General features: G+C 53.8%; 1 protein-coding gene across 2 annotated transcripts in view; it reads right to left on the reverse strand.

Annotated features, from left to right (window-relative positions):
• Positions 1-6493: 6493 nt before the first annotated feature.
• The window catches only part of GNAO1 (G protein subunit alpha o1), a 161021-nt gene continuing 141300 nt past the window's right edge, over positions 6494-26214 (reverse strand). Inside the window, exons 7-8 of one of the 2 annotated variants that reach the window (XM_054199008.1) lie at positions 8712-8865; positions 6494-6795 (exon numbers count right to left, since the gene is read on the reverse strand). In XM_054199008.1, the coding sequence (XP_054054983.1) occupies positions 6608-6795; positions 8712-8865 (342 nt within the window). In that variant the 3' untranslated portion in view covers positions 6494-6607. Of the gene's footprint in view, positions 6796-8711; positions 8866-17500; positions 19098-22873; positions 23028-26214 lie in introns of those variants that run through there. The other variant, XM_054199007.1, reaches the window with a different exon arrangement.

Genomic DNA, 26214 nt, shown 5'->3' on the forward strand with positions numbered 1-26214 from the left:
TTTCTCTAGCGTGATTTCTTGTGTTCCTGGCGCGCGTTTGGTTTGTAAATGAAACACCCGCACTTTGGTCCTCTTCAGTTCCCCCTTTCTTTCGGGAGGGAAGGGAACACAACCGCCCAACACCGGCTTTGGGAATGTTTTCGCAATCCTGGGCTCGTGGAGCAGTAATTGCTGCTGGAGTTCAGTCGTGCTGTGAACATGGAAATGGAAGAGAAACAGTGTCTCGAGGGACTGTAAAAATAAAGTGGGGTTTTGAACTGTCTGGCAGCAGGCGGAGGGGGGGAGAGCTGTTGTGTGTGTGAACTGCATGGAGTTTGGGTCTACTCGAGCGGCAGATTCCATGGACCTCTGGGAGTGCAGGTGGGAGAGGAGAAAACAGCACAGAAATACTTTTTTTGGGGGGGTGTCTGGGTTCCCTTGAGTTCCTGCTCCGTGTTGCATTTCTGGGAAATTTGGTACCTGATGATGCATTTTGTACAGCCCGGCTTCATCTCAGCAGTGGGGATGCACAAGGATAGGCTGGGTGGAGAATGGACTGAGAGCAGCCCCAAGAAGGACTTGGAGGTGTTGGTGGATGAGAAGCTCAACACGAGCAGCCTGAACCCCCCCGCAGCCTGGGCTGCATCCCCAGCAGCGTGGGCAGCAGGGCGAGGGGGGGGATTCTGCCCCTCTGCTCCGCTCTGCGAGACCCCCCTGCAGTGCTGCCTCCAGCGCTGGGGCACCAACAGCAGAAGGACACGGAGCTGTTGGAGCGGGGCCAGAGGAGGCCCCGGAGATGCTGGGAGGGCTGGAGCCCCTCTGCTGGGAGGACAGGCTGAGAGAGCTGGGGGGGTTCAGCCTGGAGAAGAGAAGGCTCCGGGGAGACCTTCCAGCCCCTGCCAGGCCCTAAAGGGGCTCCAGGAAAGCTGGGGAGGGACTCTGGAGCAGGGAGGGGAGCCATGGGACGAGGGGGAAGGGGTTTACACTGGAAGAGAGGAGATTTAGGTGAGATCTGAGGCAGAAATTGTTTGCTGTGAGGGTGGTGAGCCCCTGGCCCAGGTTGCCCAGAGAAGCTGTGGCTGCCCCGTCCCTGGAGGGGTTCAAGGCCAGGCTGGACGGGGCTTGGAGCAACGTGGTGTGGTGGGAGGTGTCCCTGGCCAGGGCAGGGGGTGGCACTGGGTGGGCTTTAAGGTCCCTTCCAACCCGAACCATTCTGTGATTCTGATTCTATGCCTGCAGCCAGCGCTGCTTTTTGACCTAGCTTTGGGCTTGACCTGGCTTTGGGTTTGCAAGATCTCCACCACCGCGGCATGTCCTCTCCCAGCCTGCCCGCTTTCCCAGGGACATTTCCTTCCCCCTCCCCAAGCACAGAATATGAGGAGCCCCTGGCTCCCCTGGGCAGCAGCACTGCACCAACCACCTCCCCCAGCTTCTGCTGCTCCGTGAGCTGTGCAGCGTCTCGGCCACCCCAACTTTCACCACTAAAAAAGAAATAATGATAATAATATTAATAATAAAATAACGAATCCCTGATTTCTTACATTCGTGCTGGCCTGGAAAGGTGCCGAGTAAAGCAGCTCTTCTCAGCCACCAGCCCTCTCTCTCTGTGCTGAGGGACCCTGCTGTGGAGTCGTCCTCTGCCTGGCAGCAGGTGATGGGGAAGGAGAAGGTGCCGTGAGCCTGTCCTGCACGAACCCCCCTCGCCCGGGATCCTGCAACGGCTCCGGCTGCAACAGAGCTGCGTAAAGCAGCTGCTGGGCTTGGGGGGCGCCGGGAGGCGCCTGGAACTAAACCGAGGAGGGGTGGGGATGTTCCAGAGACCCCTGGGCTGTTCTTTCTGGACTTGTCTCCTCTTCTCATTGGATTCCTGACCCTTTCCCGGCAGCTCTTCCCTTTGTTCCCTGGGGAGCAGGCCCTGGGAAGTCACTGGATGGCATCCTTGCCTGCGACACCGATGCACAATGACCTACTTCAGCCATGAAAGGCTGGTTTGTGCAGAGGAGCACATGGACCAGTGGTGGCCTCTTGGCTGGCTCCGCTTCCCTGGAAAGGGAGGTCATCTGAGGAGAAGCCTGACTGCCTTCCCCAGTACCAGCATGAGCTACTTCTGGATCGCTGTAAACAGCCAGAACTTGAGTCATGGAATCAGAGAATCCTCTAGGTTGGAAGGGAACCTTTAAGATCACCAAGTGCAACCATCAACCTCACACTGACCAACCCACCACTACCGCACGTCCCTCAGCACCACATCTGCCCGGCTTTTAAACACCTTCAGGGATGGTGGTTCCACCTCTTCCCTGGGCAGCCTGTTCCAATGCTTGACAACCCTTTGGGTGATGACATTTTCCCTAATCTCCATCCTAAACCTCCCCTGGTGCAACTTGAGGCCGTTTCCTCTTGTCCCATCACCTGTTCCTTGGGAGAAGAGACCGACCCCCCTTGGCTGCACCCTCCTTTGAGGGAGTTGCAGAGAGCGAGAAGGTCTCCCCTCAGCCTTCTCTTCTCCAGGCTGAACACCCCCAGCTCCCTCAGCCGCTCCTCACAGGACTTGTGCTCCAGACCCCTCACCAGCTCCGTTGCCCTTCTCTGGACACGCTCCAGCATCTCAATGTCTTTCCTGTGGTGAGGGGCCCAAAACTGGACACAGCACTCGAGGTGGGGCCTCACCGGTGCCGATCACAGGGGGACCATCACTGCCCCAGTCCTGCTGGTCTATTCCAGATACAGGCCAGGGTGCTGTTGGCCGCCTTGGCCACCTGGGCACACTGCTGGCTCACGTTCAGCCGGCTGTCGACCAACAGCCCCAGGTCCTTCACCAGGCAGCTCTCCAGCCGCTCTGCCCCCAGCCTGTCGCGTCCATGGGGTTGGTGTGACCCAAGTGCAGGACCCGGCACTTGCCCTTGTTGACCCTCACACCATTGGCCTCGGCCCATGGATCCAGCCTGCCCAGACCCCTCTGCAGAGCCTTCCTGCCCTCAAGCAGGTCGACACTCCCACCCAACATGGTGTCATCTGCAAACTGCCTGAGGGCGCACTTGATCTCCTCGTCCAGGTTGTTAATAAGGATATTAAAGAGAACAGGCCGCAGTATCGAGCCCTGGGGAACACCACACACCAACTGGATTTAACTCCGTTCACCACAACTCTTTGGGCCCAGCCATTTTTTTAACCCAGCAAATAATCTGCGTGGGGCAGGAGACCAGGAGATGCTGCTGCGTGATGGAGCAGCTTTGCTAGCCAACCTTGCCCAATGGGTGGCCCAGCATAAAACCAGGGCAGGAGTTCCTGGCTGTTTGGGTAACCATCCCACGGCTCCTTCCCTGGCTTTGCTGATGGGCCCTGTGGTCCCGTGGGGTTTGGAGACGTTCCTGTGGCTCGGGAGGGGATGGCAAGCATGGTGCCGAGAAACCAGCTCGGTCCCAGGCTGCGCCAAGGGGAAACTGGCTCTCCAGTGTCCCACCTGCCATCATGCAGGGGCCACAAGGATGATCAGAGGGCTGCAGCACCTCTCCTAGGAGGACAAACTGAGAGAGTCGGGGTTGTTCAGCCTGGAGAAAAGAAGGCTTCGAGGAGACCTTATAGTGGCCTACCAGTATCTTAAGGGGGCCTACAAGAAAGCTGGGGAGGGACTTTTTAGGATGTCAGGTTAACGGTGGGACTAGAGGGACTGGATTAAAACTAGAGATGGGTCGATTCAGACTGGACGTTAGGAAGAAGTTCTTCACCATGAGGGTGGTGAGACACTGGAACAGGTTGCCCAGAGAGGTGGTGGAAGCCCCAAGCCTGGAAGTTTTTAAGGCCAGGCTGGATGGGGCTCTGAGCAACCTGGGCTGATGGGAGGTGTCCCTGCCCAGGGCAGGGGGTGGCACTGGGTGGGCTTTAAGGTCCCTTCCAACCCTGGCAGTTCTATGATTCTATGCTGCCCGATGCTGGCGTGTGTGGAGCTGGGGGACCCGGAATGGGGGAGAGTGAGAAAAAAAACCCCCAAATTGCAAAAAAAAACCCCACCCCAAATTGTGGGGAAAAAACCCAAACCCAATCAAACCCTGAATTGCTCCTGCAGCAGGGGGAAAGTCTCAGCTTTCTTGGAGAACCTTCCTCACTATCTCAGGGGGAAAAAAACTCGCACATTTGGGAGTTTCTGATGTTACTGCAAGATGAAGGACTCGCCCTGACGACCATCTCCGCGTTCCCCAAAGAAACAAAAAAAATTTTTTTTCTTGGTCGGGGAGTTTTTTGAGGGGGATTTTTGCTCCCGGTGATGCAACCGGAGCCATCTGGAAGGGCTCCCACCCAAGATCGACACCCAATTCTTTGCTCAGCCCCTCCTGCCCGTGCTACCAGCACCAACCAACACCCCCCCCCCACCCCAAAAAAAAAAAAAACCCCGTGATTTTTAGTGTTGTTGGTTTTTTGGTGTTTTTTTCCTTTCTCCCTTTGGAAAGAAGGAGGCGGGCGCGGGGGGGGGGGGAAAGAAGGAGGCGGAGGCGCGGGAGGGGAGAGCCCGGGGTACAGACAAACATTCTCTTTATTGAGCTACACATGAATTTTTCCATTAGTCAGAGAAAGAGATTGGCAGTGTGTAATATATCACAGAAACCTCACTGATTGGTAATAGAAAGGCTTAGAAAGACCTGGCGCTTTATATATATATATATATAATATTTTTATTATTTTTTTTTTTTAAGTTTCCTCTTTATTTATTCATTTTCTTTTAAACAGGTGTGACTGCTCTTCTTCAGCAAAGGTAACTCGTAAAAGTGAAACCGTGAAGACGTCTGGTTACTAATCAAAGTAGAAATGACAAAGGATTGGTCATGAAAACGGTGGCTTCGATGTAAACACTACATTCGATTTTTGTTTTTTGTTTGTTTTTTTTTTTTTTATTATTTTTTTAATTATTTTTTGTGGTTTTGTGTGTGGTTTTTTTTAAAATTTTTAAATTATTTTCATTCTTGCTTTTTTTTTTTTAAAGGTTGTTTTTTAATTTTTTTTTTTCTTTTTTTTTCTTTTTTTTTCTTTTTTTTTCTTTTTTTTTCTCAGCACAAACATCCCCACATGAGAGAGAAAAAACACCATTCACTAAAAGGGAGAGAGGACTTGGGGCGGGACGGGGGGGGTGGCTGGGGGACGCAGGATGAAAAAGCAGCACAAAAAAAGCATTCACTGGAAAGGGTTTAAAATTAATAAAACCCCAACAAAAAAAAACCCAAAACAAAACAAAACAAAAAATACCCTAAATAAAATAAAATAATAAAATAAAATAAATAAAATAAAATAAAATAAAATAAAATAAAATAAAATAAAATAAAATAAAATAAAATAAAATCTGTATATCTGTATAACCCTCCTGCTCGGCTCCGCGGGAGGTGGGAAGCTGGGGGGGGGCCGAGCTGTGCTTTTGGATACGAACGTGGCGGGTGAGATGGGAGCTGGAAAACCAGGAGGGAATGAAAATGGGGGGAAAAAAAACCCCCTCTGGCTCCTGGTTGGCGAGGGCTCCGGCCTCCAACGGGGCAGGAATTCCGAAATAATCTAAGCCCAAAACGCCCGGAGCGGGAGCGGGAGGAGGATGCTCCCACCGCAGCCTTCCTCCCCGGCCAGCCAGGATGGAAAATGGGAAAAGATCTTGTTGGTTCCCCTTTTAACCTGCGACACATGGCCGGGGGAGGTCTGGGAGGGCAGGGTGGGGGGGTGGGGGGGGGAAGTTTTCAATTTTTTCCCCCTCCTTTTTTTTTTTTTTTTTTTGTTTGGTTTTGTTTTGTTTTGTTTTGTTTTTTTAAATATATCTTTTAGTTACTCGAGGCAGCAGCTCACCCAGGGCCTGGGCAGGCGTTGGCAGCCTGGCCTTTCTCCCCCCCCCGGAAAGAAAAATAACCATCATCATAATAATTTAAAAAAAACCCAACCAACCCACAATAATTAATTATAGCAGTAGTAGTAGTAGTAATAATAATAATAAATAATAATAATAATAATAATAAAAAAAAATACACCCCCCACGGTCAAATACCTCCCGGGAGGAGAAGCCCCCCCCGCAGAAGAGCAGCGGCATGGCCGCGGCGGGGGACGGGCAGGGTCCGTGGGGCGACGCCGGGAGCTGCCCCCGTGTCCCCCCACACCCCGGGGGGCACCGGGAGCTGCTGGGACCCCCGGGATGATGCGGGGGGGGCTGGAGCCGCCGGGGCAGTGGGGTCTGCCCGCGGCTCCTGAGACTAACTAAAAAGGTGGGTGTGGATTTATTTTATTTTTTTTTTATATATATATATACGTATATATATAATTTTTCCTTACGCCTTTTTATTTACCAACTTGCATGACTACGATCACGATTTTTTTTTTTTTCTCTCATTCCATCTGGTTTTGTATTTTTTTTCCTTTCATTTCGCTTTTTTCCTTTCTTTCCCCCCCCGCCCCCCCCCCCGTGCATGTGCGTGCGTGCGTGCGTGTGTGTGTGTGTCCGTGTGTGGTTGCGTTGGGGTTTGGGGTTTGTTTTTTGTTGGGGTTTTTTTGGGTTTGTTTTTTTTTTGTTGTTGTTTTTTAATATATTTTTTATTTCGTTTCTTTTCTCTCCTGGCGCCGCGACCGCCACCGAAGAAGTCGCTCTGTGCCGGCGGAGGGGGGGGGGTCAGTACAAGCCGCAGCCCCGCAGGTTGTTGGCAATGATGATGTCGGTGACGGCGTCAAATACCACCTGGATGTTGTTCGTGTCTGTGGCGCACGTCATGTGGCAGTAAATCTCCTTGTTGGGGGAGCGGTTTTTGCTCTCGAATTGTGCTTGGATGTAGGCGGCCGCGTCCTCGTAGGTGTTGGGACCTGCGGGCAGAGGCGGGGAGGGGGGGGGACAGAGCGAGGGGCGTCAGGGCCACCGGCCACCACCCTCCTGCCCCTCCCTGCTTGCAGACTGCTTTATTTCTCAAAACCCCAGGCAAAACCTATTTATTTTCTATTTTTTTCCCCCCCAATTCGCCCCTCAGCAGGGTCCATTTACCCCTCTTTCCCCCCATCTCCCTCCTTTGCCCCCCACCGACCCTTTTCCACCCCATTTTCCCCCTGTTTTCCCCCCAAAACACAGAGCACCTGGGCTCCATTGGAGACTCCTCCCTCCCCAGGTGTTCCCGCTTTGCCCCCTCCGCCCGCTCCCCCTTTTTCCCACCCCCGGGGAAGGGCAGCAGCCCCCAGCAGCCCCTGTGGGGCCGTGTCCAAGGGATGCTCCTGCCGGTGTCGCCGCTGATGGGATGTCACCTGTGAGTCGCTGTGGCGCATCCCAAGGGAACACGGAGGGGGGGAGAAAGGCCGGGGGGCCTCGTGGCCCCCCGGCTAGGTAGGCAGGGGGAGGGATGGCCGGGAGGGTTGGTGGCCACCCCAACGTCACCCCCGGGTGCTGTCTGAGCCCCTCTGTGTGCTGTCGGGGCCGTGGCTGGACTGGGCGGGGGTCTCACCCGGGGGCTCTGGGGTGGGCGAGGGGCAGCCATGGGGCAGGAGCCCCTCGGAGACACGCCGTTGCCCACTCGCCCGGTGGGCCAGGGGGGCTTTGCTTTTTTTAAGGCGGGTTGGAGAGGGGCCAGATGTTTCGAGCGGAAAAATGTGCATTATTGTATTAAGCCGCTTACGGCAGCGAGCGGCTGCGCCTGGCCCCTCGCGGGAAGCCACAAAGCCTGAATTACGCCCCTGAAATCGCCTTTGGAAGAGCTGCTATTATCTGGAGATTTATTTTCCTTTTCCAGCTGGACGGTTCCCCTCCTTCCCCAGGCGGTGGGTGGCTGAAGGAGAGGGGAGGTGGCCCGGTGCCACCGGACTGTCCCCCTCCCCGGAGCAGCCATGATACGCTGTACAACTCCGTGCGAGAGAGTTTGGGATGTCCCACCAGGTGGCTGGGGAAAAAGAACTGCTGCTTTCATGATGGAGAAGCCTAAAAAGCTCCGGTGGAGATGCTGGTGCCCTTATGCCGTAGGGCAACGGGTGCTCTCTTGATGGGGGACCCCCTTGTCCCCGGGGTCTGGTGTCCGGGGGGTGTGTGTGCTCTGGGTGAAATAGTTCAGAGACATTCAAGTATTTGTAGGGATACTGGAGCCTCTGAGTCGGAACCGATTTTTTCTTTCCCTTGGAGAATTCAGAAGGGGTATCTGTTCTTACCCCACCTTCTTGGGTGCTGTTCTTTTCCCCCAAGCCATGTTGGTTTCACTTAAAAATGTGCGATTTTTCTTGTGGTTTCGCAGATTCCTCCTGTAAGGAGGCTCTTCCCTTCTCTAGCTGTAGCCTGCTCAAAGGCGCTCCTGGGAGGACGCGAATGGGAGATGCGGGACCACGTGTCTCAGCTCCTCTAGCAGGACCTTCTCAGGAGCCATCGGCAAACGGGATGGCTCAAGTGGTGGGCAGTTGGTTCTCACCAAGGCGTCTCCTTTCCACAGCTCCCTGTGGCCGGGCTCAGTAAAGCTCATCTCCATTTGTCTTGACCATCTTGACCATCATCTCTCTGTCCCACCAGCCCGCCGCGCGCCTTTGCCGCAAGAATTAACCACGCACAGGACACAACTGCCCCCCCCGCCCCCTCCAAGAGGAGGGTGAGGGAGCTGCACCGCGGCTCTCAAAGGTGGGCAGCGCTTTTGCCCCCTCCTCCCACCCCCCCATAAAGTCACCCCGTCCCCTCCATCCCACTGCGAGACGAGTCCCCCCCCAGCCCCGGCAGTGGGTGTCACGCCAGGATGCGGCGCGTCGGCCCTGGCACCTACCTGTGTATTCAGGGAAGCAGATGGTCAGGGGAGACTTCTTGATCTTCTCGGCAAATAGGTCTTTCTTGTTGAGGAAGAGAATGATGGAGGTATCGATGAAGAATTTGTTGTTACAGATGGAGTCGAAGAGCATGAGAGATTCGTGCATGCGGTTCTGCAACGGGGAGCACGGAGGGAGGAGAGGGGAGAGAGAAAGGCAGAGAGAAAGAGAGAGTTAGAGGAGAGGAGAACATTTGTCTGAATTGAAATGCTTAGAAAGAAAAAAAAAAAACAATAAAAATCTCTAAAGCAAGACAGTGGTAAATGTGAGATGGTTACAAAGGTGGAGGAAACAGAGTTTTGGTCTCATCCTGGGCTGGAGGATGCAGCTGATCCTCCACTGCCCCCCTGCAGAGCCTCTGCGCCAGCTGCTTGAGCAGGGCTGGTGCCCGAAGCTTCAAGGAAGAGCAGAAAAAAAACCCTCATTTTCTCCTCACCTGCATCAAGTGAGGAGCTGGGAAAGGGGCTGCAGCTTTCTGGTCTCGCCTGCATATCTCCAGGGGCTGGGCACCCCCGAGGCATCGCTTGCAGAGCCTAAATAAGGGATGGACGGCCAGCGCCAGCCAGCAGCCGGGATGCACCGGGCATGGGGACTGGGATGGAGGGAGTTTTGGCTGTCTCGGTTCTACGGACCCGCCTGGAAGGGTACCAGAGGCAGGTCCTGTCCCAGCTGGGCCCTTCTGCCCCTGGGAAAAATCTCCTTTGAAAAGACCACGGTGGTGGCCGGGTCGCTGCCGAGACATCCCAGCGCTGCTGTGGCTGCCCCATCCCTGGAGGTGTTCAAGGCCAGGCTGGACGGGGCTTGGAGCAACGTGGTCTGGTGGGAGGTGTCCCTGGCCAGGGCAGGGGGTGGCACTGGGTGGGCTTTAAGGTCCCTTCCAACCCAGACCATTTGATGAAACCAATGCAGTTCCTCTGCCAGCCCACTGCGCAGCTCTCCCGAGCGTTCCTGGCTTGCGAGCTGCTCCAGGGAGGCTTTAAGCATAGGAGCACAAACAGAAGCAAATCTTGAAGAGCTGTAACTTTTTTTTTTTTTAAAAAGTTAATTGCCCTTTTACATGTGGACAAAAGCCATACGAAGCCATTTTCCCCCATGCTATGTGAGTTATTCCCGGAAGGGAGTGGAGAGCGGACAGAAGGACAGGAGGAGGAGGAGGGTGAGGGTGTCCTGCGCGGGATCCGCCGTCGCAGGGCACCATCGAGCAGAGGGTTTTAGTGCTTCACTCCAGCGGCCGCGGGGTGTCTGTGCGGGCAGGCACATGCGCTCACCGTTAGTGTGAAGCTGGACAGGACCGAATCGGCTCTCTAGGAGCTCTCAAAAACTCTTCTCCATCATTAACTTGCTCTTAGAATAACCAGAAAACCATTCCCTGCTGCTCCGCTGCCAGCACCGGGAGACGCTTGGGGCACCTTCTCCGTTGCCAGTACCCACCTAGTCCATTACTCCAACTTGCAAAGCTCCTGGTGCAAGAACTTGATGAAGTCCAAAGCTGCTCCCCCCGGCTCCGTGCCCTTCTCTGCAACCCCTTCTTGGGGCTGAGATCGTTCCCACACCCACCCCCCCTCAAGGCCAGATCCCTGCTGCCCCTCGCACGGGGACACCCGTGTTTGGAGAAGCCGTGCGTGATGCTGGGAGCAGCGGAGAGGTGCTCCGGGCAGCCAAGGTGCTCAGCAGTGGGTGGGAAGCCCCTGCAGCAAACACCCCCCCCAGAACCCCCTTTTTTTTTTTTTTTTTTTTGAGGTGCAGCAAGGCGGCGGCGGGGGGGGGGCGGGGTTTGGACTTGCGAGAACGCACGTGTTTCCTCATGAAGTGATGACCCAATTACACATTTTGGAGTTTTCCATGAATGTTTTATTAGCTACACTTCAGCTGCAGCTCCGCATGCAAAATTCAGCAGATGTCTCATCTCATCTGGAGAGGCTTTTGGAGCGCGCCGTCGCCTCCTTGACAAAGAGTAGACAGGGATGCCAAGCAGTCGCTTTCCAAAGCTTCGGGATCATTTGATCCTTATCTTTTTTTTTTTTTTTAAAAAAAAAAAACAAAACCAAAAAAACCCAACCATCTTATTCCTGTGGAAAACAGAAACCGCCACAAAACGATGTGGTTCTTCTTGACTTGTGGCTGCTGCAAAAATTCTGCGTCTTGAGATTTTTACGAGAAGTATCTGCGTGTTTTGTTGTGGTTTCCCCCCCCCGCCCCTTGTTGTTGCATATATATATTATATTTAAATGAAGTGGAGGAGCGGAAACGAAGGAGGTGCCCGGGGGAATGAAAACCCAAGCACAAGAAAAATAACCCCGGTGATTTCTAAGCCCTGCACCCCCGCACAGGCATCCCACAGGAAACTTCAAAAAAAAAAAAAAAATCCCCAATATAAATATACAAAGAAAAATCCTTTCAGCTGTTAGTTTTTCCTCAGAGCTGGCCTGTAATTCCGTCGGATGTGCAGGACGGGCTGTGCGGGGACACGTGTCCGGGGATGGGTCCAGCTGGAGTTACGTCACTGGGGATGGGTGAAGTCAACAGCAATAATGGTTAGTTTTCCCTTTGCTGAGGTTTACGGAAAATTTCTTCAAGTTTCTTCAAGTTCTTCGCTCCTATTTCACGCCCCCCAAATAACGGAAGGTGTTTTGTTGAAACACAAAAAGAACAAACTGGCGCACGCGTTATTTCAGAGGCAGGGACAGGTGCTCCGGGTACGATGTTATTGCAAGGGGAGGGGGGGGGGGGAGGAGAAGCACCGTTTACTGAATTGAACCAGAAACGGCTCTTTTGGTTCTGTGCTGGCAGGGCTGGCGTGAAGAGACGTCGGAAAAGAAACGCGAAGCTTGTTTCTTGGTTCGTAATAGATACCGGAGGCAGCAGCGGGGCAGGAGGGACGCTCTGCCCTGCCGGTGCCCGCGCTGAGCATCGCCACCGAAAGGGCAGCGGGATGCGGGCAGACGGACGCCAGCAGGGGGGCCGGCAGCGCCGGAGTCAAAGCGTGGACGGTCAGCCATCGATACGCAGGGCAAGGGAGTTGAGGAGGAGAAGGGTAACTTCAAGAAGCCAAGGGACGAAAAGAAACCACGGTAAAGCTGTCCTACTCAAAAGCAAAAGGGAAAAAAACAATTCCCGCCGAATACTTCCACAGAATGAAACACCTTTGGGTTATATCCTTTTCAAATGCCGTATTTCCAAGCGAAGGAGGCTGTGGCAGCCGACCCACGCGGTGGGTGCGTATCGTACCCGTGTGCGCACGGAGCAGACACAGGGCAAGTCACGGGCTGGAGAAGCTGGACACGCTCAAGGGAGACACAATAAAAACCCTCTCACGCTAGAAAAGAGCTGGCACTTTATTAACATTTTGTAACTAATAAATACATTACCGACAGCCAATAAATTATTACAATAACTAATGCTCTATTAAACCAACAGACAGTCACTCTTCGTACAAAATTACAGTTAATACAGTTTGGGCCATCAAACATGCAGGAGAAACAATTCAGCGGGAAACCAGCAAAGGGGAAATTGTGGCGGCCTCCGGCGATCCTTCGGGAAGAAATGCGGTGGGAGCGGGGTGACGGTCACTGTTCCCTTGTCGAGCTGAAGGGGGGAAAGGCGGGGTGGAGGGGGGGAATAGGGCTGAGGATGTTTAATTAGGGACCGGGCTATTTAATGGCTGGTCTTTAAACAACCGTATTGGCTCACCCAGCGCCGCCGGGTTGCTCTGGCACTGGAAAAGCTGGTGAGACTCAGGCAATGCTGAAAATGGTGCTGTTAATGGCTACGATCTCCTCTCCCCAGCTGGAGGATGCGGGGTTTAGACCCAGAGCCGCTCACCTGCACTACGGGACGGTGGGGATCTGGATCTCGACGTTAATTCCCCAGGCGCTGGGTGGGCGAGGGGCCGGGGCGGCGAGTGCCGGGTTGTGGCTCCCAGCCCCCAAGCTCCTCCCCACATCTCTCCTCCCCATCCCTGCTGTGCCTGCTGCCCGCGGAGCACGGAGCTGCCCTCCCTGGGAGACGGAGATGTCCCTGCCCTGTCCCCAGCCCCGCTCCCACCCCTCTCCTTCCAGCCGGGAGGCTTTGGTCCTCCTGCTCTTATTAAGACACCAGCGTTTAATGGTGGTGCGCTAGCTAGCCTTTGCAGCATGAATAAAGAGCTCACGGGCTGCTGGTTGGGACACCAGCAGGCCTGTGAGAAGTCCCTTTCCATCGCCACGTCCTCAGCCTTACGTCTTATATAGGTCACGTCCCTATAGCTGTCGCCATCAATTATCTCGTGTCACTGCAGGAGCTCGGAAACGATAACGTCCGCTGCGGTCTCGGGGCGCTTTGGGCGAGCGTTTCTGTCTGCTCTGTCCTCCGGGGAGGCGGAGGCAGGGCCCCGGTCCGCTCCTTTGTGCCACCCGCACCACGTCCCCGCTTTCTGCTGCGTGCGCGCCGTGGGGACGCGAGCGGGCGATGGGTTTGGGTGGTTCAGGATGACGCTCAGCAGCACCATCCCTACCGACCTCGACGCGTCAGGTCATGAAACCTGAGTGTTTGAACCTCCTTGGAAATGGCTGCGGAGTTTCTGGTCGTAAGCCTGAAAGCAAAGCCGGCCCGTGACAAAGACACAAACACACTAGTACTAAGCTCCTCTAACCGACTTGACAAACGGTCAGCCTTGTTCCCTGGAACTCAACAACTCTCCCTGGCTCCAGGAGATTATTTTTCTTTTGGCCACAAAATGCTCGGACACATGGCACAGGCTAACAGTGTTGGTCCCTTTCACGGCATCAACTGCACAATTCCCCCGGGGGTGACGCCTACCACCCCCAGCTGAACCCCGCGCCTCGTCGCCCTGCCCCATGCCTCACACAGCAGCCACTGGGCACACCGGGATGTCCTGGCGAGGACATCACCCACATCCCATTCCGACCTCCGGAGATCGCGTTCCTGGCCCGAGGACAAAGCCCCTTCCCTTGCAGCAGCGCTGAGCTCGTGCCACAACAGATTAAAACCACCAGCTGCATTTCATTAATGTACATCGCAGCACAGACCCCTCTCACGGGTACTTTCGGTGTCCTGTAAAACAAAAATCCCCTCTACCGAGGAGGCATGGCGGCCTCCTCCCAAGGATGCTCTCCCCTCCGCGGGGGGACAGGCTGGCTGGCCGGCCAGCCAGGAAAGTTGGCTGAAGGCAAGCGGCGAGAATTCTCGTACGAAACTCCTGAGAGAGATTAAGTCGGAAGAAGTTCAGGGCTGGGGGCGGTGAGAAGCCACCTGACCCCTCGCCGGACCCGGCCGCGTCCCCGCAGGAGGCCAGGGCCAGCAGGGACGCGCCGGTGGCAGCAGACGGAGGGAGCAGATGGCCTCGCTGCCCACTCGGCTGGGCTCCTCCGGCCGCGTGGAAACACCAGAGAGTCAACTCTATTTGCTAAAGATAAAAACCCGGCCTTTGAAGTACGCGGCTGTATTTTAACTTGTGCTTTCCCAGTGCGTGTTTATTGCTAGCTTTCCTAACGAGCCCGGCCACCGCATCCTCCCAAGGAGCACGGCGTAACCCTGCAGCCAACCCTGCAGGCTCACGGCAAGGCTTTCCTTCTACAGGTTGCTCCATTTAATTGAAATTGTTGTTTAAATAAAGGAGCTATTTGCATGTTTTTGCTCACAGGGCTCCTCTCACACCTGACCCTCTCACTGGTGATGGAGCAAGCTGGGGCGGGGGGGGGTGGAGGGGGCTTCCTTCTTTCTTTTGGCCACTGTCTGAAGCTCACCGCGAGTTGCTAACGCTGCTATTGACACGATGCCCCTCAGATGCTGCTGCTGGACAAGTGACCCGAGTCAATAAAAACCTCCTGCATCCCAAAAAGGGCATCATTTGCCAATTCCCACGTTAGCTTTGAAGGGCGGCAGGGCGGATACGAATATAGCCGTTTCGATTCCGCGAATCGCTGTGCTTTTAAAACGTGTCCCCCGTGCCCCAGATAAGATTTCTGTTGCATCTCTACCAGCCGCAACGTCCCCCCTACAGGGAAGCTGCGAATTCAGCCCAGCTCGGAGCCCCGGCTGGTCCGGGGGACGTGGCAATGGCCGAGCACAAGGGGGGCTAGTAAGAAAAGGGCTTTTGAAAGCAGGCGATGCCTTTCAAGGTCTTCTTTCCAGGCACCGGCTGCAAGGATTGCTGGTGTTTAGAAAAAGCGGGGGGCAAAAGATTGCCCGCAGCAGGCACATCTGTCAGAAACAGCTGGGGAGGACGCAGAAAGCCCGGGGTGAGCAATGCTTTGGCAGGCGCTCTGGAGACAAAAATCTATACTTGGCCATCGGGCGGGAGAAATAGCGGTGTTGAACACTGGAAGCATTTCATCTTCCACACGCCGCTTCCAGCCTTCGTCAGCGAATCCTCACGACACTCATGCATTCGGCAGCGGCTGAAACGAAGCTTTAGACATACAATATGCCAAAGAAAATGAAAGAAAAGGCTCCGTGTGTCAACACCTCCCTCTCTTTTTCTCCCTTTTCTCCCCCGTGGAGCACCAGCCGTCGGTTATCACCAATGTGCCGGGGAAGGCAGGAGGGGGTTTGGACCCCCCCAGCCGGCACAGCCGGGCACGGGCTGCCTGAATCCAGCCCGGAACGTAACACAAGCGCACCCAACCGTGACTGGCGACTCGGCTGCATTCGGTAGCGTTTGGGGTTGAGTTAATTTAAATTGTCTTTACCAAAATATTCCCGTGCGCTTTACGCTGGGAAGCCCTGAAGCCTTGGCTTGGTGCTGCCTTCACTGCAAATAGCTTCTGCCCCTTATTCGCTGGGATAAAACGTCGCCCACGGCAAGGGGTGGGAATGGACAACCTCCAAACCTCCCGTGCTGCTGATGGAATCCTTCTCAAACAGCTTTATCGAGACCTGCCTCGCTGCCCGCGCAAGTCATGGGCGCACAACTCCGGTGCTTCACTCTGAGTCCAGGCATTACGTACACTTTACGTACCAAAGGTAACCAACATTCAGCTTTTCCGCCCTTACTTTGACACTCGGCGCACATTTAAACAGTAGGTGATACTGGTGGGACCTGGCCGCCAGCACGGGACGTGCTCCGGGAGCATCCCTGTCCCTCTGCATCCCGCCAGCTAATTCCCTGTCCCCTCCGCGGCGGGAGCACCATCCCAGTGCCATCATACACTGCCTTGGGAAGCAAAGCGAGGGACTGGACTAATTCAACGACCTGAGATCGCAGCCCAGCTTTCACCTGGAGTAAAACGACCTCTGAGATCAGCGGAGGGCACGCGAGCAGAAAGCTCGGCCTGGGGTCGGGGGGAAATTTGGCGGGGGTGGATCCGAGCCCTGCCTACTTCTTTTTCTCATCGCCTATTTATGCACTGAACTCCTCTTCCCGCAAAAACGAAAAGGTTGGTTGTGTTTTACCGTCATTCCCTGGGCTTTAGTCTCCAGGGCTGGGACATGCGGCTGGTCCTGTCCAAGGAACCAGAGAACCGGGCAGGTGCTTCCCACTGGAAATCCTTTCTTTGGAAATCCTTCCCATCGACTCTGAAAACCCTAAGCTAAACCAAACGTAATTAAATGCACAGGCCTTGCGGGCGGTGTTGCTTTGGTTCACGGCCGTACGGCGGATTGCGCCGGCATTAAATGGAGCTGGGAGAGGGGCTGGGACCCTGGAAAACACGCCATGTGGGTGGGATGTGGTGTGGGGAGCAGAGAGGAGCTCCTGGCTTTGCTGGCCGGCCAGCTCTCCGTGGGAGCTGATGGTGCCAGAGGTATTTTAAGGCTGAGATGGTGAAGAGAAAGGCGGGAAGCCCCTGGCGTTATTGCTGTTAGAGTCCAGCAGAGCAGCAGTGTCCGCACTGCACAGTACTAAACACGGTATTATTAATTTAACTCTACCTAGGGGTTACTGACACCGCTGCCAACCAAGCTGGGCCGGGAGCTGCTTAGATGGGCCAGAGCCCCCTTGTTCTCCCCCCGCTTGCCCCGCGACGCTCCCGCTCACATCCCCGGCTGGGCTTTTGTCATGGATGTCCCACCAGCAGGGTCCCAGCAGAGCGCAGCCTCTGATGGAGACTCTCCTCCACCCTCCTCTTCCCGTCCTCCCTGCTGCCTCAACCTGCCTCCTCTCCCTTCTGCAACTTCTGTCCCACTCCTCCCTACCGGTCCTCTCCCTCCCGTACCACCCTACCTGCTCCTTCCCCTGCCTCCCCTTGCCTTGGGGCAGCTCTCACGCCACCTCTCCTAGATGGGCACAGCGAGGAAAGAGACATTGTCCCTCTCAGGCGTGGCACTTGACAAAACTCAGACCTCCTGAGACACGGAAGACACCTGGGCTCCCAAGAGAGGACAGCTGAACACGTGGCTGGCCTGGAAAGACTCACGTTTTCCAAGATCGTGGATTTTTTGGAGAGGCAAAGAAGAGGTAGGGATCCGTGTTGCCTGCCTGCCCCCAGGTGCCATGCCGATGGGACCTCGGAGGTGGCCGTCTCACCCAGGCACCAAACGAGCTTTTGGGGTGGACTTCGAAGGGTCCCTCCGTGCTGCCAGAGGTGAGACCCCACCTCTCACACACCCCTTCTTTGCCTTCACCCCAACAGCACCCAGGGCTCTTGGCGACGGCAGGCGGATGGCCACGTGTGCCCCAGCCCAGCCACGTTTGTTCTCCTCTCCGTGCCCCCATGTCCTGCTCTGCTGGGTGCTACCCTTGCCCTTTCCACATCTCTCCTCCTGCCCTCCCTCCCTCCTTCCCTCCCTTCCCTCTCTTCCATGTGCTTTTCCACCCTATTCCATCACTTGGCTCGAATCAGCTCCCTGAGCCCTCCCTTGCCACTGCACGGCCAGTATAAACCATCCCTTCTCACTTTAGATACTGGTAAAGAGATGCCCTGACTGGAGACACCAAACCTGGAGCTGTCTCTGCTGGACGCCCAGGCAGGAGATGACATAGGCAAGCTACCTGCTTCTGCTCGGCCAAGGAGGCTCAGGGTGCAAGGTCGGGCTTCTCAGGGTCTTTAGACGCCTGAGGTGCGATGAAGAGCTGCTTGGCTCCTGCACACCCCGCTGTCACCCAAGCATTGTGCCGTTCCCCAAAGCACCTCTCGGCATTTCAGGTACTTGAAGGTCAAACCCTGCCTACAAGAGGCCAGGGCTAGACATTTTTGGGTGCACCCCAGCATTTTAAGGCCAAAGTTTGGAAAGTGATGCCGCAGGAGCATCGGCTGCGCTGAAATCAGGAGGCTGGGAGGTGCTTTGGGAAGGGTGGCTGGGTACCCAGCCTGGCATCCCAGCCAGGATGTCCCCACGCGTCGGGTCCCCTTCGGGATGCCATCCCCGGGGCATCCTCGCTCCCTACGCGCCAGGGCTCCAAGCCCAGCAGCTCCGTGGCATCCAGCATCAGAAACGCGCTACTGAAACCACTAGACATATTTTAACATTAATTTCGAAAAACTTGAGGTAAAACTGTTACCGGTAACGAATGCTTTTAGACCAAGGCTTAGTAGGTTTTGTTACTGTGTCCCTCTTATTCAGACACCAGCAGAACGCGATATGGCTGTTTCACTTGTTCAAAGAGCTGTCTGGAAAAAAGGAGAATATACAAATCCAAGCTGCGGCGGCTGCGTTCAACACCGGCCCCTCCGGCTTTAGGGAAGGAACTGGAGCCGTAGGGTACCCTCAAAACGATCACGTTTTATCTAGCACTTCCTAAAGCAATAGTGTTTTGTTGTGTTTTGTTTGTTTTTTTTTAAAAAAAAGATAAATAACCAGGAGAATTAAAAATATCCCTTAATTTCAAGGAAAAGGAAAAGTTTTGGTTCCAAACTACACTGTGCTGACCAGTATTTTAAGGCTTTGATTTTTTTTTTTTTCTTTTTTTTAAAACTGAAGTATTTTCGTCTTTTGGCAGCTGAAATGCACTTTGTGGGAAAGGCGTTAGCTCCCTCTACAGCGCTGCGAATTGGAACGGAGGAGTAGAACCAGGCAGCAAGGGAATGAACTAAAAATAAACCAAAAATCAAATAAAACGGGGCTGGGGAAAGCAGAACTTGCTGCAAAGTTTTCTGGGACGGGAGGAGGGATTTACGTATTTCTTCCTCAACATCTTCTGAAGAGGGGAGGAAAAAAAAAAAAAAGGAGGAGAGAGGACCTGTCCGCGGGACCGGAGGATGAGGAGGGGAGGAGAGGGCTTTAGTAGAGTCCGCATCCCCGCAGGTTGTTGGCGATGATGACATCCGTGACGGCGTCGAAGACGAACTGGATGTTGTTGGTGTCGGTGGCGCAGGTGATGTGCGTGTAGATCTCCTTGTTGGGCGACTTGTTCTTGCTCTCGTACTGAGCCTGGATGTAAGCCACCGCCTCCGTGAAAGCGTTGGGGCCTGCAAGAGAGCCGAGGGGAAAGGGAAGAAGGGTGGGTTAAAGCGATCCCGTAACCCTACGTCCGTAGGGCGCCTGCAAGCGCCCCGTTGTAGGGACACGGGGAGCTCATACGGGGCTGCTGCAGCCCGGTCGCCCCATCTCCATCCCGGGGACGGGCACTAGTATTACCAGCCAGGACTGCTGCAAGGCAGGAGATGCTCTCCACCGTCAGCTCGGCTGTATTTTTATTCTGAGTCACCGTTTATAGCCTACAGAGATGAACTGGATGAGGGAACTGAGTGTTAAGCAGGCTATGACGGGAAAACCAGAAGAAATTCCACATAACGCTGACCAAAAAAAGAGAAAATACCTGCCAGAAATGCGGCAAGTGCTTGACCTGGTGCAAAGGCTCCACTTTTTTCCCTTTTTAGGCTTTTTTTTGACTAAAATTTCAGCTTTTGATGGAAAAGAGGAGCTAAAATGTCCCTGAATTGAGGGCAGCATTGGTAACCGTGCCCTCCTTTCCCTGAACCACTAAGCGAAAAGGACCTGAAAAGATCCATTTGCTCTGTTACACAGAGCAAAGTGGGGGTTTCTCAAACAAAATACAAAAAAAAAAAGCTAACACAAAATGTCCCTCTTTTTGAAAAATCAGGATCGCGGCACCCTCTGCTAGAGCTGTGGTGATAATTGCGCCACAAGGAGTTTCTTGTTTGGATGTAAGGAGATGTCTGCGCCAAACCCTACTAACTCCAAGGCTTTGTGTGAAAAAAGCTTCAGAGCAGCAAAGGAGAAGACCCCTTCTCAGACGGGCAGCCCTGACATTGCTCGTGCTCCTGCTCAGGGCTGATAACCTCTGTTTCCCCGGCCGGCCCAGGGTGCAGCCCCCCCAGCAGGGCTGGGTGTCCCCGAGCCCTGGAAGACTCTACATTGGTAACACTGATCATGCTCTTGGATCTCCATGATGCTCCGCTGATGGGAAACGTTATCCGCTAGAGAGAAGCTTACTTGGGCTTGAGATTTGCTGTGGTTGAAGGCAGCGGATCTGGGGCATGACCTGCACTCACGTATATACAAGCATCGCTAGTTGAAGACACGAGCTCACAAAGACCATCGGAGTTGAGAACGCGCTTGAAATTAAGACAGACCACGTCTTTGCTGGGAGCAGGTTCTTGCACAAAGACCTGCGTAAAGAGTTTGGGAGGAGACCCACGCGCTGTGCGCCACCAGGAGGGTATTTGACAAAGGGGAAGCTGGTTGTTCAAAGGCATGAGGATTTAGACGCTGGATTCCTTCTGGGGGAGCCGGGAATCACTAATGCCAGCTTGGCTTAAAACATGCCCTGGATTCTGCTGCTGCTTCGCTAAGTCTTGTGGATTAGTTAAAAGCATGAGTGAATTAAGGGGATGGAAACGCTCAGTGCTCCAGCACGCAGCAAGCAAATTCGTGGATGCAGTCTTCTAATCATTCCCTGTCAGCAGAGCTAACGGACGTCAGAAACTTCATTTTATTAAAAGCATTTTGTGGAAACGACTTGTGACATTGAGAGTCCGCTTGATTGATTTATAGGCTTTCATCAAATAATTCTTTTTAACTTCAGGGCAACTTTCTAATAAGGCTGGTTTTTTTTCACAAGGCCACAAGGGCTCCGTCCTCTGAGCCGTGGTCAGCAAAGCAGGGGCGAGCGACCTCAAGTGTTTGCTTGGGTCTAAAGTCTGGCTTAACGTTAGTACGAGCCAACTTCCAACTTTCAATGGCATTGCTGGACGCCTTGGGGTGAGATATTCTTCACTTCTGATTCAGATCCCTGTCGGATCAGTGGAAGGGCTTCCAGCCTTCCGACTTCCAGCCTTCTCTGATGGCACAAGAGAGAAAAGAGCCCTGTGGAGGGTCCCTACCATTGTGTTCCTGGCACCTTGAGGGAATTTAGAGCGTCTTTGGGGTCTTCTGAGATACGGGGAGGACTGGATTGGTTCACTTGGGGCTGAAGTGCTCCAGAAACAAGCTGTACTTGTTTTCCTCTGCACAGTCAGCTGAGAGCTTAGCTACACGTGCGTGAGGGTCTGCCTCCCCCACTGAACTCCTCTCTCGGGCTGGGATAGCTTGGCAAGGAAAAGTTTTGTCTAAAACGACATCCCTTCCCGTTCCAGTCTCTCTGCCATCAGGGATATGTAAGGATACGATTTCAGAGTGGGGTTACTGGCAGACTTCAGCAAAGACCCACAAAACCAGGTCCACAAAACGCCATCAGGAAGGAGTGAAAGGCGCAGGTTCACTTCATGGAGAAAAGGGAAAAAGGAAGACACAATGATAAAAATCTGCCGGTATACAGAGGATGGTGACGAGCTGCCCTACAAGCCATCCAAAAGATGGCGAGCGGCAATCTCATTTGCAACCATCAAAATTTGGGGTTGGCACTATTGTGAGCTGTCAACTGTGCCGACTGTGAGATTTCCATTATTCGCTCTTTTTAGACAAACACGTCAGGAATCCGTTGGTTCCGTCTGGACCAAACAGTTGAGTCGATGGCTGCAATGTGTTGGTAGTGACAAACACCTAACCCTTCCCTGGAGAGGAAGCCTGCAGATGTTCTTCTGAATTCAGAGGGAGTCGTTCGGCTCCGTGGTCACAGACCATCCAGCCCACGGCAGCAGTGATGGATCGCTTTTGCCTATTCATGGTGAAAAATCAAGTGCTCAGAGATAGGAAGCTCCGGTTAATAATTTGTTGGCCTGCCCAGAAATGTGACACTCTCGGTACTCCCGGTTCACAACTATGTTTCCTGACAAAGAGATCTGCTTCTCTGTCCGCCGGCTTGATTCATCTGGATGTCGCCAGTGAGCTTAAATAATTCACGACGATAAAAGTTTATTTTGATGCCGTCTCGGAATGGTAATGAGGGTTTGTGGGAGCTGGTGAGATGCAGCTGCAGCCTTTGCACGGGTGATGGGTTCTCACCATCCGCAGGTCAGACGGCAGGCAGCAGAAGCCAGGGCTGCTCGCACGCTGTGCTCTTCTTGCTGCGGCTCTTCTCCGTCTGCGTGGTGGGCTGTGAGGTGTGGGTGGCCGGTGCACGAGAAAATCTAGCATTGGTCTTGTTCCCACGTCCAGACGCTTGACGTCAGATCAATGCTCGCCGGGAGCGAAAACTGGGGACATCCTAAACTAACGCGCTGAAAATTCACGGCCTGAGCTAGAGCAGCCAAGCTGTCTGTGCGCTGGAGGCCTGATCCCGCAGCCCCTCGGTGCCCGGCAGGGAATAGCGGCCGGGAACTGCCGAGGGATCCTCGTTGTGCTCAGCCAGGACCCACACGGGGAACGTGACGGGTTATGAGACAGCAAAGCCGGGGACAGCCTGACAGACCCCGCGTGCTGGCCTCCCAGAGACCAGTTACCCATTTGCCATGGTTTGAGCTCACTGCGTCCTTCTCAGAGACATGCAGGAGGGATGGTGTTCCCTAGCGAGGCGGGGACCTGGGGCAGGGCTTTGGGAACACGCTGCCAGCCCCACTCCCGCGGGGGATGGCCCGGCGGCGTGGGGACCAAACACCCCGCTGAGCAACGGTGGCGCCTCGCCGGCAAAGAACTTGAGTTTAAGTCATCCTTAGGCTTTAAGTGGCCACTAAATGCGGTGGGGGGGACCCTACGGCATTTATTGATATAAAACGCGCAGGGAAGCGAACAGGAGCTTTAGCTATGCATCTCGAGCCTCACCGCCTGCCGTACACCCCAGCATCAGCCCGGCTGGGAAACGCATCCCTCATCCCTTTGCCACGCATCCCTACTTTCTCATTACCTGTATACTCCGGAAAGCAGATAGCCAGTGGAGATTTCTTAATTTTCTCCTCAAATATGTCCTTCTTGTTTAGAAAGAGGATGATAGACGTGTCTGTGAACCACTTGTTGTTGCAGATGCTGTCGAAAAGCTTCAGCGATTCGTGCATGCGGTTCTGCAACAGAAAGGAGAGATGGCGTCAGGCCAACAGCAGCCCACCCGGGGACGTTCAACACGTAGGGAAATCTAAAACAACTACATTAAGGAGGAAAACACAAAAAATGAAAAGCTACGATATACATAATAAATTTATGTATACACACAGCTGAACGTGTACATACACAGATGCGGTCCCTATAACATGGGGCAGACAGTTAGTAACGTAAGGGCATTTAACTATGCAGAGCTGTGCTGGTGTTGCATAGCACATCATTTACAGGACCCCAGCTCATAGAAATCGTCATGCACCATGCATGGATGGGGAGTTACTTTTGCCCTTCGATCAGATTTACTTGTCGGCGTAGCTCATGCAGATTTTCTACAACGTTCTCATTAATTTTTTTAAATTTTTTAAAATTTTTTCTTTTTTTTTTTTTTTTTTACTTTCTCGAGTGCGTGTGGCACACAACTGGCTGGATACATTAACCAAGGACTGGTAGATCCTTGAATTAATCCAGAGTTGGAAGCAGACATCAAGGTGACATAATTTTGGAAACGAACCTTGCCGTGAGCTTTGCCTGGTTTTGTTATTTTGTTTAGTGGAGGCGCCTGGTGTTGGGCTTTTAATTCTTTTTAATTTTTTAATTTTTTTTTTTTTTTTTTTTTTAGTTCTCTCGGAAGATGGCTCGACAGAAAGCGTCTGGCAGAGAGGAAAAAAAAGTGAAAAAGGAAGAGGAAGTAGTATATAAAAAGGAAAAAAAAGGAGGGAAGGGCATCTAAGAAGAACCAGACTAGAAGCCAGGCAGCGACCACTGGTGTTAGCTCATGCCTCTAGGAGAACATTAGCTCCTCGCCCGCAGAAGAGCCACACGGTCAAATGCGCGCACAGCGAGGAGTTTGCTTATAGGTCATGCAAAAAAGCGACGAGATGGGAAAAGGAGAGAGATAAGAAGAATGAAAAAAAAAAAAACCAACAACCAGACCAGTCAGTTAGAGAGTCGGAAAGTCCGCCACATGGTTTTATGGTGGTGGAAAGAGCTCACGGCAAAGTCAACCAAGTGTCATGTTCCCTGCTGCTTTCAACTCTCAACTCGGCTTTTCTTTTGGTTTTTTTTTTTTTTTTTTCTCGGTTCAAGAGAAGCTTCATACCTGCCAAATTTGGTTGGTCTCTCAAATGCTCATTTTTTGGCCTTTGTTTGGCTAGATAAGGTGAGTCGGGCGAGGAAAAGCTGTGGAGGCGCCGAGGCTGGCGATGTTTGGGGCGCGAGGCCGACGCCGTGGCCGTCTCTCAGCCGGGCAGCGCAGGGAGCAGGCGCGGTGCGGACGAAGCACACCCCGGCAGCCGGGGCGTTATCAACGGCAGAGCACGGTACCGGCCAGACCGGCTCCTCCGCTCTTCCCAGCGGCATCTCCTTGGGACGGCGCTGCCCAAACCCGCTGGTGCACACACGAGAGTGGTTACAGCCACCGCCGCAGAGATGCTAGAGAGAACAGGGCTCGCTGCCGGAGGGTTTTTTGGGGTGGGTGCAGTGTGTGTTTGTGTGTGTGTGTGTCCTCGCCCCCAGGTTTGGAAATGGGGAGAGGTGGAGGAGACAGCCGGGCGCTTTCAGCCCTCTCCCGCTCCGTTTCACGCCCGTGCCGGCAGCATCATCCATCCCAGCGCTTTATTGATTAACGCTTTCCTTTTCATTGATACGCTTTAGCTGCTGCTGAACGTTTCATTTAGAGAAAAGTGGCTCTGTGGACGAAGGAAACACCCCATCTGACCCCGAGTGAAACAGGACACGCGCGCTTTGCCTGACCATGACCCACACTCTTGGCTGCCAGCCTCGAAACGACCCGGCACCTCCCCACCGCGCAGCGGAGCAGCGCACGGGGGAGACGCCATCGTGCACAAATGTAAAAATGCATTTCCTCTTTGGGTCTGGGTGTCAAGGCGTTGGCTTATCTGGACCTTCCCGTGTCTGCGTGCAGGTTTTTGCTAACCCAAGTCGCACTGGCTGGTGGGGGAGCCCCGGAGCAAAGCTCCTCTTTGCTACTCGTGGTGTCAACACCGTAACCGTGTAGAAACCCGCAAAGGTTTTGCGCAGGAGGTCTTCGGCTACCCAAAGCCTTGGGGAGGAGAGAAGAAAGCGGAGGGCGGTCAGGGGAACAGAAAGCAAACACAATTAGCCGTTTTTCACGCAGGGTCCCTCGCAGAACATTTCAAAAGACCTTTTTCTCACCCTTGCTGATCTAAAATAAAAGCTGACTTTCCTACGGTAGCAAGACCACGTCAGGATCCGACAGAAATCCTTCCGCTTGGCTTATGTGGTGCGATTAATTTGTGTTAATACCTGTTAGGAAATGTGAGTGTTCTCCCAAGAAACAGTGACTCTCAGCGTCCAGCCATAACCAGAACATCACACACACAGCACAAGCCAACACATCCCTGTAGAAAATGAGAGTTACAGCAATAATCCTCTATTCCTTTCAAATTCCAGAAACAAGTTCCGAAGCTTCCTAAGGCTGCCTGACACGGCTTTTTGACCTCCAAATGTCAATTTTTTTTTTCCCCCCAGCTCTGCCAGTTAGCTGAGTAAATATAACCACTGCTCTGCCCACTCCTCCTTATTCACCCAGGAAAGGTTCTGGTCTTAAAAGCCACCTTTTCCTTCCCCATCACTGAAGAGAAGAAGACATTATCCAAAGCGAGGAGCTGCTTTCCACGCACGGCAAAGGTGTTGAGCAACATCCCGGTGAGCAGGTCTGGATGCTGCCGGTGCCGTCCCTGGGTGCCACGTGGGAAATGCTGTCGCATCCCAGGAGGGCTCCCAGGAGCCCACGCACGGACACAAGCTGTCCCGGTGCTGGCCGACACTGGGGATGCCCTGCTGCTTCCCTTTCCTTTCCCTTCCCAACTGTTACGAGTTTGATAGGTGTTTGCGGGAGACCTCCAACAGCTCAGGCTGGCCTTGGCCCAGGGGCGAGGATGGGGAGGTGGTACCACATGTAACAGGACCGGCTGCTGCTAAAGGGGGAGTTCGAGCACCCAAATAATCCCCCTCCTACCAGCAAATCCACGGCGAAAGACCCTTTTTGTCCCTTAAAGCTTCCCCAGGGCCCCTCTGGAGCGCCCGTGCTGCTGCGATGGGGCAGACGTGCCCGCTCTGCCAGGAGCCATTAAAGATTACACTTCTCGTCTTTTTATATGAAGTGATAGA

This window comes from Rissa tridactyla, chromosome 4 (genome assembly GCF_028500815.1).
Source record: "Rissa tridactyla isolate bRisTri1 chromosome 4, bRisTri1.patW.cur.20221130, whole genome shotgun sequence".
Lineage (NCBI taxonomy): Eukaryota > Metazoa > Chordata > Aves > Charadriiformes > Laridae > Rissa > Rissa tridactyla.